Genomic DNA, 16,869 nt, shown 5'->3' with positions numbered 1-16,869 from the left:
TTATTTTATTTTATTTTTTTTTCCTTAAGTCGCTGTTACTAACAGCGACTTACCCGAGGCTAGGCTTGGACGTACGGAAGCTTATTTTGGGACATAAGTTTATCCCAATCTTATAATTGGAATTAAAATGCTAATTAATCTTATTTATTTCAATCTTTTGCCAACTAACATGTATGGCTCGTGGGCCATTCTCATGCCACGGGTCGTGTTATGCCTACATACTCAATTTGTTGTGGTTGGTTCGAACAAAAGCCCACCTACACTTTTTTGTAGCGTGCTAGGCCATGACACGGGTGTTGCCTTAGGCAGGTTGTGCTGGGGTAACCAGCGTGCCAGCGTGCCCCACTTCTTTCTAGGTTCACGTGTGACACTATCACCAATTCACCATGCAAGATAAATAATCTTAATTGTTTTTAAGCTGAATTCTCTATTGGTGAAAAGTTGAATTTTTGTCATTTTTCTATGCCTGCAAATCCTTCTTAATTTGATTTTTTATGCTATGGTTATATGCTTCGGTATTGGTCCCTCCTAGTTCATGTATTACCAATTAGTCCCTTAAGTGATTATTTGTGATTTTAAAATAATCAATTAGAAAAATAAGTTGATTGTATGAATTTATCTCATAAGATTTGTTGCCCACCTACCACCTTCCAACAATTGCCCATATCAGGGGGAAGTACCCTAAAAGCCAAACCTAACTTATCAAGTAAAATTTAGGTAGTGTTCAAGCTTAGACTGTGACCTTGCTTGTGTCATTTGTCTAAGGTCTAGGGAGACTAGTTTAGAAGCCAAATCCCGTTGACGTCAGATTGAATGTTGTGTGTATGTTGGTCCCTTTTATAAGGTTTTAACTGATTCTTGAGTCTTGCTCGATTTGTATGTTGATTCAGTGCTACATAATTTGCTAATCGTCTCCAGAATCCTAAATAAAAAAAAAATTGAATTATGATCGATTTTAGGCTATTTTGGAGTCATTTTGAGCGAATTGTAAATCTAAAAAATAAACTAAATAGCAAATTATGTTTCACTACACTCACCCCTTCTTAACCCTTTTTCCCTATGCCACTACATTCTCTCAAATCCCACGGTCTATAGAAAATGAATAGAATTCTGAATATTTTAAAAAATGCTAATAAATGCTCGAGTTGAGTTCTTCACAACTCAAAACTAGATGTATAAAACATCATCCAGATAATTTTGAATCAATGGTATTCAAATGCTTGAAGTTATGCTAATTTGAAGACAATAGTCCATTGAAATTAATTTTCAATTTATTTATTTATTTATTTATTTTAGAGAGAGTAGGGTGGTAACAAATTTGAAAGATGATGATTGTGATGTAGTTCAAAACCTTACATTGGTAATACATGAACTAGAAGGGACTAATTAGATATGTCAAATTATAACCCAACTCGAAAATCCGACTGAATGCAACTCAATTTATCTGTTCCACCACACCCATTTTTCTGAAATTTGGTAAATTTTTAAATTCTACATCAATATTTTCAAGTAATAATTATTTTTTATGACAATTTTGATCGTTTGAGTCAATATTTCATAATTATGATTTGAAAAATTATTTTTAGCTCTATATGAAAAAAAATCAATTCAACTGAAAAATTTACACAATATTTTTTGACTTTTTAAATTTTAATAGCAATAAGAATAGATAATAATAAAATTATGACCCCTTAGGTCAAACTCGACCGGATCAAATATAATGAAAGGCAAAGATGGAAAATATTTATTTTCAATTAATCCAGTACAAAGTAGCTGGGGTGGGCAACATAATATAAGTATCTCAATATCACTTGACAGTACAAGCTTAAGCTTTTTAATAAGATATACAGGTTATATGGCCTCAGGCATAAGCTATATATGCAACACTTACATGGATAGCAAAATACAAACTGCAGAACTCGACGAGCACATCGTAAGGACTAAGGAATCATCACCAGTCGCACTATTTTTTTTTGGATTACGGGAAAGGCTTGGGGAAGGAGGCCAGATGAGAATCAAACCCGAGTCTTTCATGGAAATGTTACTTGCTCTGCAAATGAGACAAGACCCGATTCTCACCGGTTGCACTATTTAGTCCTCGAAGTCGTGCATATGATCAACAAGGTAATTAGCAGTGAGCTCCTCGTTTTTGTTACAGGCAAAGTATGCTTCTAATACACGAGACCGATCAAAACCCATAGCTTCAAGCTGCACAACAAAGGGATAAAAAAGAAACAACTCGTGTCATTATTTCTTAATCATCATCATCATCCTAATGAGTCTCGTCCAAGGTAGGGTTTGTGAAGGGTGGAAAAGAAGGCAGACCAATACCCTCATCACGAGTAGGCTGCGATCGAATGAAGCCCCTCAACTCATCTTATTATTTTCTAAGCTTAAACCTACTATGGGGTTTCTCCCATTCGAAAACGACTAAAAGAAGGCAATGTAAGTCGACGCGATATAAGGAAGTTCGAAAAGCACTAAAAAATAATAAGCATGATTATGCAAAATAGCATATGTTAATGGGTAAAACAAATTATAAGACAACTCAAACTACCCTTTTTCCCAAACCTTCTTTCCTTAATGCTACAAATAAAACAGTAAAATTGTTTATTAGTCTTTATTTCAATTAATTAAATTTTTTTTCTGAATCTTTTAGAAAAAAATGTGATATTAATGTGGATTTCAACAGGGTGCAGCATATCCTGTAGGCATTACACCACTTGCTAACAGTAAGTAAACAGGTACCCGCTTCCTTTCCCATTTTACCCACAAATTGTCTAGTGGTGACTACATTATCTCCCTTGATCTTTAACCTGGAGTAAGTGTGAATAGCTGTTGGGGTGCCTTGTTTCTGATTTCCCACTTCCTTTCCCACTTTACACATAATTCATTAAACATGATTTCAGTCACAATTATAATAACACAGATCCTCAAAGGAGACGGTCCCACAGCGAGATTGTCTTTATTGGGCTGACCCAATGTATACTTAGTATCTTAAAGTGATCACATATAACCTTAAAGTAATCACTTTTAACCTTAAAGTGATCACTTTTAACCTTAAAGTAATCACTTATAACCTAAAAAATCAAATAGAGAAATGGGCTAATTATATGGGATTGTTTCATGGTCAGACGGTCACCTACAAGATTTGTTATAATAATAGTCGTGATGTGATGTTGTTGTCATATCTTTTATATAGAAGCCAAGACCATGAGATATTCCTTGAACACAGTTCTCTTTCACCTTTGATGTGGATAGTATCGATTCGGTAAATTTACAAACCTTTACAACTCGACCGGTAAGATACCATGTTTTTGTACTATGCACACACAAAGACAACACAGTCGCTGTCACCATCAGAAAGGAGCACTAATGAAGTGAGTAAATGGCTGGAAAAGAAAAGATACGAAAAAGTATCTGAAAAAGGTCTTTAATGAGGGGAATTTCCATTTGCCTCCCACAGTCATGCCCTTTCTAAACAGCTCGACTTGTACGAGTCCGTCACCATGAGATAAACCCATATAATTAGCCCATTTTTCTAATTGATCACTTTAAAACTGTATGTGATCATTTTAATTGCTTAAATATACATGAGCCAGATAGTCTCCATGCGACCGTCTTATTTAAGAATTTATGCTTAGTAAAACACACTAAGGAACTACATTTAACTCAATGCTTAAACCTGACCAAGAACAATCAGAACATTCTTTAAGTATTGATTATTTTGTTATCAAAGGATCTATGTATTAGGGCTTACAATTATGGAGAGTGTTTGTACAAACATACTCTCCGATATGCAACAGAAAGATTCAAATTATCTTCCTGAGATCTATACATACATATTTTATTCGGATTTCAGATCAAACAGATACAAACATCCCAAAAAAGCCAATGAGGACTTACCCGTTCTATGGCCGCATGTTCATCAGTTGTAACTTGTATAGCATGAGGCATTGCAGCAGTAAGTTCCTCAAGTAACTTCCTGAAATAAGTTAGAGACTCGAATCGCCAAAATGTTCAAGGGCAGGGAAAAGTGGAAAGCTATTAGCAAATGACAACCAACTTCAGTTGGCATTCTAACCTCTAAATGACTAACTCAAGATCCTTACCGTTCTTCACCTTTAACGGGCTCATGTAGCAAACGATGGAATTCAGTCTGATGTTCTTGTATAAGTTTCATCAGGTTTGGATTTTGTTTTCCAAAGTCTTCAAGCATGGGCTGACATGAATAAGGAATTACCCAAGCATCAGCAAGAGCAAGAGACGAGTGATTATAAAATGCTTCCTCCTTTTCTAATCAAATGTCCATTTGATAATGCCCCAGTTTTAGGAAAAAGGCGAGGGGAACCATATGGGGGGAGTAAGTAGGGGAAAAGGTAATAATTTAATGACAATTGTATAAATAGTTAGATCTCATAAGGGCATAAGGGAAAAATTTTGCTAGATAAGGAAATGAGACGTTTGATGTAAATTTCCCAAAAGAGGAATAAAGAGAAAATGATATTAACACCATTGTCGAATCATTTTTAACGAAATACCTGCAAGACCTGTGGATTAGCTTGCACCATAGCTCGTAAAGCTTGAAACTGAAAAGAAAATATTCAAATTACATAAAATGTCAGCTTTTCCCGCCTCAAATCTCCATTTTACCTAAGTAATGGAGATGACCAAGTAATGAAGTAATGTATTCGATGAACATTAAAGATCAAACTAATTTCGACAATTAGACAACATACTTGTTCACTGTTACGCAGAAAATCCAGCACGCCAGTGGGAGCAGCAGAAGAGCCCCGACTGAAAAATCCCTACTTCCAAATTTGAAGTTGAGAGTTGAGACCCAGAAAAAGCCTACAGCAGAATGACACACCAAATCATCAAACATAACATACCAGAGGAAAGATATTTGAAGAACCGGCATTAGATCTTCTGGAAGGTACTGATGTAGGCAATGTTGGTTGCTGAGACACGGATGGTGTATTCGTATGCAGTCCATCTCCAGCAAATTGAGCAACAGAGGGAGCTTCTGCTTTCTCAGGAATACCCTATAACAATAAGCAACTAAGCATACCAGAAAGAACAAAATGTATGAAAAAAAATTAGTATACTCTAGCAAACACAAAGAATTCCTGAGATCATCCTTAGTTAAAAAGGGGGGGTGGTTCGCTTTGAAACGTGTTTTTCCTTCTTCAAGACCTTGAAAAGCTCATGGCACAACCCTTTGTAGGTTTCTGGACAATCATGAACTAGTCCATGAACAATCATAAGGTAAAGCAAAAAATGAGCAGCCAATGAAGCAATAACGCCCATGAGCGAAAAATGCTATACATGCCACTTCTCTGTAAGTGTAGTATTTTATAAAAAAAAATTGTCGAAAGTTATCCTAACTACGACTTATCTTCACAAAATATTCCAAAATGTGGATCATCCAAAATTTTCCCAACTTGGGTGTCTTCTCGAAACAATCCCAAGTGACTGCAAAATATTTCAAAGCTTTGAACTTTGTTTTTAAAAATAAAACTTCATTTTTTTCTCTACCTCCAATCATAGTTTGCTAAATAAAGCTCGTTTCGTTTTACTAAGAAAAATTAGCTCTTTTAGGTCTCAGAATAATCTTTAATTGTGAATTGATTATTGTGGAAAGACCATTTAGAGTTGGGATTGTTCTAGTCAATTTTCCTTTTTATAAAGATATTCAAAATAGGTACAACAACTACAACAACAAGAGCCTTGATCCAAAAGATTGGGGAAATTTGAAAATAGAACAAAAAATTGATTGTAATACCAACACAAAAAACTTTTCATGCTTGATACTTTAACTCACATTGGGCTATGTCGAGAGATTCTTAAATGATAGGTAAGGCCATTTAAGTAAAATAGATTGAATGATAAATATAGTAATTTTAAAAGAAAATAGGTCATAGTCAAGGACAGAATCCAGGAATGTGTTGTGAAGAGAATGTAGGAGAGCAGCATAACTATTTTGGTTCTGATGAATGATACAAAAAAGAATGTCAAATATGCTTTACCCAACTGAAACTGGGCACTGGACGAGTTTACACAAGTGCGTGAAAAGATGCAGCCGGGAACGATAGGGATCTTAACTTACAGAATATAGATATCCAATAGCTCTCTCTGGATTATTAAATGCAGCACGAAGGGCACGTGTAACAGTGTCTCGGTCCCATGTTCCTCCGCCTATATCAATTATATGCTGGATTGTATTCTCAAGATCATTTGCAGATTGAGTACCTGAAGTTGTTTGACCCTTGGCATCAGATATTGACCTGCATCAACAAAAGTTTCAAAACAAATAAGATACTTTTAATGAAGACAACAGAAGCTCTTGAATTTCGAGTTTGAAAACTATAGATACTTACGTAGAAGATGAAATCAAAGGAGCTGAAACTGATGTAGGCATGGAAGCAGGGCTGCTAACATTTGGAGAAGCTACACCATAAGACTAAAAACTTCGAGCTAAAAATGCTGAAAGAACTATACAACATCTAACTGCAGAACTCACCGGGATGCATCAGTCAAAATCATCGGAGGTGCATTACAGGTTACTGGAGGATGCTTGGGTATTGAGTCTATTGACAATGATTTAGACGTATCAGTAGCACTGTCAAACATGCAGACCTACACCATCAGACTATGAACTTCAACCAAAAATGTAAAGAACTAAACATTAAATAACAGCAGGACTCACCGAGATGCAATAGTCACAGTAACTGGAGGTGTAGAAGATGATTCCTCAACGGAAGGAAACTCAGGTGTTGATGCTGATGTAGGTGATAATGCAGGGCTGCAAACATGCAGATGCTACATGATAAGACAACTAACTTCCTGCCAAAAGTGCTGAAAGAACTAAACAGTATAGAACTGAAAGACTCACAGAGTTGCATCAGTCACAGTAGGTGGAAGTTTATTAGATGCCTCAACAAGTGTCATAGGTGGTGCAGGATCCTAAAGGTAAAACACATATTTCAATAAATAAAGGTACTTTATAGTAGCTTTCAAAATGGAGACCAAAATAAGGGAGAAATGGGTGAGAAGGGAGACAACATATGGCATGAAAAACAGAAAGTTGTTCCTACCTTGGTTGTAGGCGTAACTTCTGCCACTACCGAACTTCTCCCAGATGAACTCTTACTCTGATGTCCTCAATCATTCAGTATTAATGGAAAAGTGAATAAGTACAAGTAGAAAATACAACATTAAATGCAAATCCACTCTCAATGATAATCCCCTTTCACATTGCTGTTATTTCAATCAACTAACAGAATGTTAAACACATAGCACAAATTAAAACCTTAAAATGTAAATGCACCAATGCTATATTTACTTTACCCTGATAAATATCTTCACCAGCATTTAAAAAACGTAGAAGCCTTGCAGGATTTTTCAATAATCGTTGCACGCATTCCAAATTATAAATCTAAGTTCTATTTTCATGTGATGTAAATTACTAAAACTTGTAAATATTTAAAAAAAAATTCAGAGCATTATCAAGCCAAAATATCATGGAGCCTCCATGGCATCAAAACCATTACATTGTTTTAGCACACAATATTCCATTGACTACGTAGAAATTCTTAACATTCTACATAAACAAAAAGTATGTCAAAATATCATGTGAGGAAGCAAAAACATATCATGAAAATATGCCCAACTTTACTCAAAAAGCTTGTTGCTTACTATGTACAAGAAAATATTGAAACATTGAAATAACCTACTAAGAGCACATATCCCAAATTAAAATTTCCAAACATATTCGCAATAAATATTTGCAATCAAGAGTCTATTCAAAGTAACCTTTTTTAAACAAGGATAACATGGTATACATGCAACGATCCTATCCCTCCTAAATCTACCTAAGTGATAGCCATTTAGATCTTATGTGCAAGAATGAAACTGGTTCTACCTGAGATTATTTGCAATCAAGAGTACTCGCTAGGACTACTAGGAATAACCTAAGACTGATGAAGATTCTAATTACAATAGAAATAAGAGTAGTCCTCAACAGCACCACAAATTCCTAGCAACTGAATCAGAAGAATCACACATCAGTTTGTTGATTGAGAGCAATGAAAAAACAAGATACCTTAAACAGCATGACAACAAGAAAACTATTTTCAGCAACTTTATTTTCCCGCAGTGTAGTTCCATCTATGAGTGTTTTTCCTTGATAAATAAGCATCTGCTGTGAAGCAGGATAGGCTTTTTCTCCTTGGACAGATTCAATAGTTTTCTTGACAGCACCAACCTGGGAATATTCATGACCATACAAACAGCAGCAAGCAATATAAAATAAATCATTAGTAGTGAGTAACACAAAAAGGTTTGCATATGCCATGGAGTAGCGAATGATATATCCCGAAAACCATATGTGACATGATGAGTATCAAAAGAAAACACATTCAAGGAAACCTACGACGGATAATCTTACCGTGCTCACCTCTTTGTTTGGAGATTGAACTTATTTCAAATCTACCACAAAAGTTTTATCATTAAAACGTGAGATTACATATGTTTGAATATGAACATTATTTCTTCCGAAATTAGGTACAATTATAAAGTGTGTACAACATGGAAATGAATGGTTTTCGCACCATCAAATTTGACTTTGCAACTGTAGGCAGAAATAACCTCTTTGTCATGACTACCAAAAAAATTAGAGAAACACAAATTCTCATTTAGGACAATCTCACCATAGGTCAATCCTAAAATTGGGCTAAATATTCCAACTAACATTGATCAAGACATCAAATTTCGTAATAAAATACTCACCTTTAGTTGTTTAATGTTTAACACGTCATTTTGGATGTTAAAATTGACACTTTGGTCACTTTAGTTCTTTAAAAGCGCCACTTTGGATGTAAAAAATACTTACTTTAGTTGTTTAGCACCAAGTTTAAAACCCAAAGTGACTATTTTAACAAAAAAATGAGGATATAAAGTCAAACAATGTGGTAGTTTACAATTCAAAATGACTATTTTAACTACAAAGTGAGAATTAAACTAACAAAGGTCGAGAATGTGACATTTAAAATCCCAAGTGACTATTTTAACTACAAAAGTGAGGTTTCTAAAAACCAAAGTTGAGAAATGAGATCGTGTCAAATTTGCTGAAAATGTGTGCCTTTTCTTTTCTTTTATTAAGACTCATTGTGTGGACCTTTCTACCCATGCAAAGGTCTCGTATGAGTTACTCTTAGAGTAAGGTTGTCTACATTGGACCAAAAAACTCCACCATAGAAACCAGTTTGTGGCATTGGTGTAATTGGGTGTATGTAGATTGTAGCCAAGGCTATAAAAAAGGATCCTACACAGAGCAGGATAAAGTTTAAATATCACAGCACAGAAATTCCTCATTTCTACACATTTCTTTTCATTCTTTTTCTTCTAGGGTTGTTTGGCAATTGACGGTTTGATGAGAATATCAACTAACATTGTCTACAAATAATCTAACTTAAGTCATTTGTTTTCTTGTGTTTGTTGCCAGCTCATCAGTAGCTGTTGTATTCAGTTAGTTTCACTAACTGACTAGGCTATATATTCTTCCTTTTTCTGATTTTTGTAATATTGTATTGTATTCTTTTAATCAATAATACTAATCTTCTTCCTAAACTCTCTCCTAAACTGTCTAATTTTGTCATGGTATCAGAGCAGCTTACCACAACCTAAGTCTCTCTTTTCTGTTTGTATCTTCTTTCTTTTCTTTTTTCCTTTCTTGGTGTTTCTTGAATAGTTATGGCAAAAATTCATGAGGCAGACACTACTCCTTCTCACAATGATCAAACACAAAATCCATGTAGTGTGTTTACTACCTTCACCCCTCAGATTCAGCAGGTACAAAATTGGTTTAAATGGTTTTTGATGGTACATGTTACACTGACTGGCAACGATCAATGGCTATCAGTCTTGATGCAAAAAATAAATTCTGTTTTGTTGATGGATCTTAGGTTTGGAAAAGGCTTGTAAAAGATGTAACAATATGGTCATAGGTTGGTAGATTGCTTCATTAGAAAGGTGCATAGCCAAGAGTGTAATGTATTTTAAAACTGCAAGTGATATTTGGAGTGATCTTGAAGGAAGATTTGGGAGTCCTTCCTCTTCACAGCTATATAGATTGCAAGAAAAGTTGATTAATACCATTCAAGAACCCGAAATGTCTATAGCAAAATATTTCACCAAAGTAAAAAATCCTTGTGGGATGAGATGGATGACTTAAGACCTTTACCTATTTGCAATTGTCATCCTAATACAAATTTCATCAAAATACAACAAGATCTAAGAACTATGACTTTCTTGATGAAATCGGATCAACAATACCATCAAGTTAGAAATAATTTGTTAATGACAAAGGAACTACCTGACATTGTGGAGGTATATAGGATGCTTTTACAAGAGGAGAGTCACAAGGATTTGAGTAAAGTTTCACCAGTCGTGGGAGAGACTACTGTCTTCGTTGCTGATAGAAGAAGATACAATGAAAGGTTCAACAACAGAAATCAGAATGCCACAGGATCAAAGAAACCGTATTATTTTTGTGAGCATTGCAAAGTTTCAAGACGCTCAATTGAGAGATGTTTTAAGATACATGGTTACCCGGGTAAAAACAAAAATACACAAGCAAGGAAGTATGCAGCTGCTGCATACTCAGATGCCTTGGAAATCTTGGATGAAAATAACAAAGGTAAACAGTATGGTATGACCTCTGAACAATTTTCTAAACTTCTGAATTTTCTTGGCAAGGCAGAAAAGCAAAATGATGATATTACCAAGGAATATGGTGGGGAAGGCAGTTCTGTCAATTTAGCAGGTACCACTTGTTTTAGTTTAAATTCTCACAAAATACAGTGGATTGTGGATAGTGGAGCCACTGACCACATCTGCACAAACTTACAATTTTTTTCTAATATCCAAGATATCTCTAATATTAATCATGTTATCACAATTCTAGATGGAACTAAACACAAAGTCTTTAAAATTGGAGATGTTAATCTCACCAATAATCTTGTTCTAAAAGATGTTCTTTCTGTTCCACATTTCCATTTCAATTTAATATCTCTTTATAAACTATGCAAAGATAGGAATGCATCTGTTATGTTTTCTCAGGAAAAGTGCTCTCTTCAGGACCCTTTGATGAAAAACTCCGTGCTTCTTGGTAATTTGGTTCAAGGTCTATATTACACTGGAATACAAACTACAGATGTTGCCTTAAAGACAGATGAAGTTGTTGTTGTCACTTCTAAAACAATGCTTGATGAAGCAAAATTGTGGCATGTTAGACTTGGACATGTTCCCTTCTCGAAGCTGAAACTTCTTTTTCCTGATATGAATACTATAGCTATAAAAAATAACTTTCTTTGTACTATATGCCCAGCCTATAGACAAACTAGGTTGCCTTTCTCTACTAGTCATACTACTACTGATTTTCCTTTTGATTTACTACATGTTGATGTTTGGGTTCCATATTCCCATGAGACATATAATATATGCACCTTGTCTCTTACTATTGTAGATGATTTTACTAGGGTTACTTGGGTATATCTTATGAAGAAGAAGAATGATTGTGTTCATATATTGCAAAATTTCTTTTCATACATCAAAACACACTTTGGCAAAAATGTTAAGTGTATTAGAACTGATAATGCTAAGGAGTTGTGTGAGGGACGGATATTGCAAATCTTTAATAATCTTGGCATTCATCATCAAAAGAGTTGCAGTGAGACTCCTCAATAAAATGGTCTTGTTGAGAAGAAACACAAGCACCTCCTTGAAACTGCAAGGGCATTGTTTTTTCAGTCTAATTTACCTTACTCCTTTTGCGGAGAGTGTATTTTATGTGCTACACATATTATTAATAGATTACCTCTCTCTAGTATTGCTAATATGTCACCTTTTCAAAAACTCTTTAATAAAGAACCTGATACTAACCACCTTAGAGCTTTTGGCTGCCTATGTTATGTTAGCACTTTGAAACAAGGAAGAACAAAATTTGAACCTATGTTATCTTTCTTGGCTACCCTTGGGCAAAAAGCTTATAAAGTATACAACATCAACACCGAAAAGATTATTATCTCTAGGGATGTGATCTTTCACGAGAAACATTACCCATTTCATCATAAACAACAAAAAACCTCACCATATGCTACTTTTTACCTTCCTGTTTCTACACCTTTTCCAACAGATATTACCCAAAGGTCTTTCACACCCCCTATGCAACAGGGACCTATTGCATACCGCCAAGATTCACATGTGTCTCCAACACATGAAAACTCTACTACACATGACAATAGGCAACAGGACACTAAGCAACAAGATAATGCTTCTTTACATAATGAACACATGAATGCTTCAGAAAATGATAACGCAATTGATGTTGACAACACTAATATTACTACTAACCTATGTAGGTCTAGTAGAGCTCACAAGCAACCAGAGTACTTACTGATTATATTTGCAATGCAACTCAATGGTGTAATTTAGTTTCTTTAACTACTTTGCCTAATTTCTCTCAAGCTTTTTTGATTAAACAGTCTCATTGGCGTGAACCCACATCATACAAGGAAGCAGTTAAAGACACACAATGGCAAGTAGCTATGCAACAGGAACTAGCAGCCTTACATCAAAACAATACTTGGGATTTAGTGCCTCCGCCTCCTGGAAAGAAGACTATTGGGTCTAGATGGGTATACAAGATAAAGCTCAAATCAGATGGTTCCCTTGAAAGATATAAGGCTCCTTTAGTTGCAAAAGGGTATAACCAGCAATATGGTATTGATTACCAAGAGACTTTTTCTCCTGTTGTTATAATGACAACAGTTAGGTGTTTAATTGCTCTTGCTGCCAGTAGACATTGGCCATTGTTTCAGTTGGATGTGAACAATGCGTTCTTACACGGTGATCTTCACGAAGAGGTATATATGAGAGTTCCAGAGGGCCTTAATACTCCTCCAAATCTAGTTTGCAAACTCAAAAAGTCTCTTTATAGGCTTAAATAGGCCTTGAGACAATGGTTTGCCAAGTTAACCATGGAGTTGTTCTACCAAGGCTTCGTCCAGTCTGAAAATGACTATTCCCTATTCATCAAACACACACCTACTTCCCTCACTGTTGCCGCTATTTATGTAGATGATATTATCATCACTGGGAACAACAATTCTATCATTCAGTCCCTCAAAACCCACCTTCACAATACCTTTAGCATCAAAGACTTAGGGAGACTTAATTACTTCCTAGGTCTTGAGGTTACATATATTGATAATGGGATTGTTCTAACTCAGCGGAAGTTCACTTCTGACCTCCTAAAGAACTCAGGGATTACTCAATTCAAACGTGTTGCCACTCCACTTCCTCTAAATCTCAAACTCCACGCTAACAACTCTCCACTTTTTCATGATCCAACAAGATATAGGAGCTTGGTTGGTGAACTGAATTTTCTAACAAACACACGTCCTGATTTGTCCTTCACTGTCCTGGCTCTTAGCCAATTTATGCAGAGCCCAACTGAGCTCCATTTCCAAGCTCTTACTCATACCCTTCACTATGTTGCTACCACATATGGCCAGGGAATCCTTCTTCAGGCAGCTGACACACTTAAACTACATGCCTATTCTGATAGTGATTGGGGTGCCTGTTTAGACACTAGGCGGTCCATCACTGGGTATGTTATTCTCTTTGGGAATGGTCCTGTTAGCTGGAAATCCAAAACGCAAGATAAAGTCTCTCGATCATCCTCTGAAGCTGAGTACAGGGCCATGGCTGCTGTAGCATCAGAAATTGTTTGGTTAGTCCGGTTGCTTGAAGAGCTTGGTGTTGACAACTTAAAGCCTGTTTCCCTAGAGTGTGATAATATTTCTGCTTTACACATAGCACAAAATCCTGTGCTCCATCAAAGGACCAAACACATTGAGATCGATTGTCATTTTACCAAGGAGAAAGTGTTAGATGGCATTATTGCACTCAAATACATCCCCACAACACAACAACTTGCAGATGTCTTGACCAAAATTATTCCACCTGTGCATCTAAAGCCTCTTCTGAACAAGCTTGGCATGTCATACACCACCCCAAGCTTGAGGGGGGATGATGAGAATATTAACTCAACATTGCCTAAACTTAAGTCATTTGTTTTCTTGTGTTTGTTGCCAGCTCATCAGTAGCTGTTGTTTTCAGTTAGTTTTCACCAACTGACTAGGTTATATATTCTTCCTTTTCCTGATTTTTGTAATATTGTATTGTATTCTTTTAATCAATAATACTAATCTTCCTAAACTCTCTCCTAAACTATCTAATTTTGTCATGGTTACTTGTTGGTTGTTGGATTTTTTAGTTGGCTTGTTTCACCGGCTAAAAAGTTTTGTGGCTTTTAAGCTAGCCGAAAATGCCAAATGTTTATGGAGATTTGGTAAATTTAGATATTCAATGTTGACCGTTTATTAGAAAAAAAGTAGGTCAACAAGCCAAAAGCTCACAAAAAAGTACATGGAGTATTTTTTTTTGGCTGTTTGACCAATCTAACGAGCCAAAAGCAAAAAGCCAGTATAAAAGCCAACTACCAAATCTCCATTCAATCAACCAACAGGGCTACATAGATACTCCTCACTCCCCAATGGCCCAATCCTCAATACTTTCACTACAAAACATGTAGAAATCCTTACTTTTGGCATCGCAAATGCGAAATTTCCCATAATAGTAGCAGAATTATGGGGTTAAGCAATAAAAAAGCCCATCAAACACAATGTGAACCCATAAACCACAAAATAGATACTTTCTTTTAGGGTATAAAGTATAAACTATGAACAAATGTAGCACAGTTCTAAAGAATCAAGTACAAAAAGCAGATTGTGTGAAAATAATGCATTTCAATACAAACAAAATTGAGAAATTGGGGGAAAAAATGAAATCCGAACCGTATCATCTGGATTCACTTCAATCTGAAAATGCTTTCCTTTCAAAGACTTGATGAAAATCTTCATCGACATTGTTAATCTGCTTTAATGGTGGTCGGCAGGACAGCCTCTTCACTCATTCACTCCGTTACCTTTTTTTTTAGAAAGTGATCCGGTTAGAGAATGGGATTTTGTTTCGGCTTCTACGGTTATCAAAAGCCCAGTTATTATGTTAATTTAAAAAAAAATTGACGCATGCATGTTATTGTAATGTGAAAAGTCATATAATATTTATTTAGAGTTATAATAATATTTATTTGGGGTTATAACATAATATATTTGATGTTATATCAGTGTATATTTGAGGATTATAACATAATTTATTTGGGTTTCAGTGTATATTTGAGGATTATAACATAATTTATTTGGGTTTATAACATAATATATTTGAAGCTATAACAATATATATATTTGATGTTATAACATAATATATTTAATGTTATAACAACATATATTTGTGGTTATAACATATTATATTTGGGGTTATAACATAATATATAGTTGGATATATAATGGTCTGTGTTTGAGGATATAGTATTTTTATAACACCAAATATATTATGTTATAACCCCAAATGTATATTGTTACGACTCCATATATATTATACATTACTTCAAATATACATTGTTACACTCTAAATATATTATGTTATAACCCAAAATTATAACCCCATACATGTTATGTTATAACCTCAAATATATATATTGTTATAACTTCAAATATATTATGTTATAATCCAAAATAAATTATGTTATAAACCAAATATATGCCGGTATAACACCAAATATATTATGTTATAATCCCAAATAAATATTGTTATAATCCCAAATATATTATGTGACTTTTCACATTACACTTACACGCGCGCGTCAGTTTTTTTTTTTAATTAATATAATGGGCTGGGCTTTTGAGAACCATCTTTACAAAAGACGGTCTCAAGTAAGAATTGTTGATTTTGTTTTAGTTGTAATTCTTCTGTTCTATATGAGTTGCAACATTAGAAATATGACACTATTTATTCACCTATCTTAATTTGTAATTAATTTTTTATCTATAAGTTAAAACATAGTCAAGTGAGATTTAGTTTGATTTGTCTTATTGCAAAGATTATTAATATTGCATTTTTTTAATTTTTTATTATACATAGTTAGAGATATTAAAATTTGAATTAATGTATTGAACTGCGTGAAAAAAACAAATATTGCAAGAATGAAAGAAGCGTAATTTACTCTCTACATCGTCGGTAATAAGTGAACACAGTGAATGAATTGTGTGAGTGAAATTAGAAGAGAGTAAAACGGTGCATATGAAATTAGAAGAAAGTGGTGGGTCAGATTGATGCAAATTAAGTGGGACGAACCAAAATAAAAAATGATGCAAATAATAAAACGACTAAACGAGAGAGTATTAAGTATTTTTTTTGCGGGTAAGGTGAATCGAATCCCGCCTATCCCTCCTTCTAAGGCTACTCTTAAATCCAAAAAAATAAAATTGCGTAGGTGGTTATTTTACTTTTGCTAGTTAATTAGAAAAATAAGGTACAAATTAAGAGTATAAACTATTTTAGTGCTGAGTTATATTTAAAATTAATACTTGTTCCATCTTTGAAAACTATATTTGTCGTGTCTTAATAAAATTCGTACTAAACTAAAATTATTCTTCGTGTTGATCTATATGTGTGTCGTCATATTTACACACTCTCAATAAAAAAGTTACCATGTTATTTCTTGGTTGAAGTTAAATTTTTGGTATTGATGAACCCAAAGCTAGTAGCCCTTCGGACTGTGTGCTGGATAAGCTTCCGATTTGTAATCATAGTGTTGGTAAAAAACATGAGCTGTTGAACTAATTGAAAGATCGACTCAACTCAAATGATCAGGAGGTGCCATTCTCAATCTCTCTAAAAGGC

At 34.7% G+C, this 16,869-nt stretch overlaps 1 protein-coding gene across 2 annotated transcripts; it reads right to left on the bottom strand.

Annotated features, from left to right (window-relative positions):
• Positions 1 to 1,721: 1,721 nt before the first annotated feature.
• LOC130821423 (ubiquitin receptor RAD23d-like) lies at positions 1,722 to 15,106 on the bottom strand. 2 transcript variants are annotated; one of them, XM_057687185.1, is made up of 14 exons: positions 14,922 to 15,106; positions 8,105 to 8,266; positions 7,098 to 7,154; positions 6,896 to 6,966; positions 6,710 to 6,805; positions 6,524 to 6,622; positions 6,381 to 6,434; positions 6,110 to 6,287; positions 4,893 to 5,045; positions 4,740 to 4,808; positions 4,542 to 4,589; positions 4,113 to 4,222; positions 3,907 to 3,985; positions 1,722 to 2,208 (listed from the first exon to the last, which is right to left on the bottom strand). In XM_057687185.1, exons 1-14 carry the CDS (start codon positions 14,991 to 14,993, stop codon positions 2,092 to 2,094), a joined length of 1,365 nt encoding a protein of 454 aa, XP_057543168.1. In that variant the 5' UTR covers positions 14,994 to 15,106; the 3' UTR covers positions 1,722 to 2,091. The 2 variants fall into 2 exon arrangements, with proteins under 2 accessions (XP_057543168.1, XP_057543169.1); XM_057687186.1 differs by having other exon boundaries at positions 6,381 to 6,431.
• Between the last annotated feature and the right edge of the window lie 1,763 nt (positions 15,107 to 16,869).

Source organism: Amaranthus tricolor, chromosome 8 (genome assembly GCF_026212465.1).
Source record: "Amaranthus tricolor cultivar Red isolate AtriRed21 chromosome 8, ASM2621246v1, whole genome shotgun sequence".
NCBI lineage: Eukaryota > Viridiplantae > Streptophyta > Magnoliopsida > Caryophyllales > Amaranthaceae > Amaranthus > Amaranthus tricolor.
This window is presented reverse-complemented; position numbering and strand designations above follow the sequence as displayed.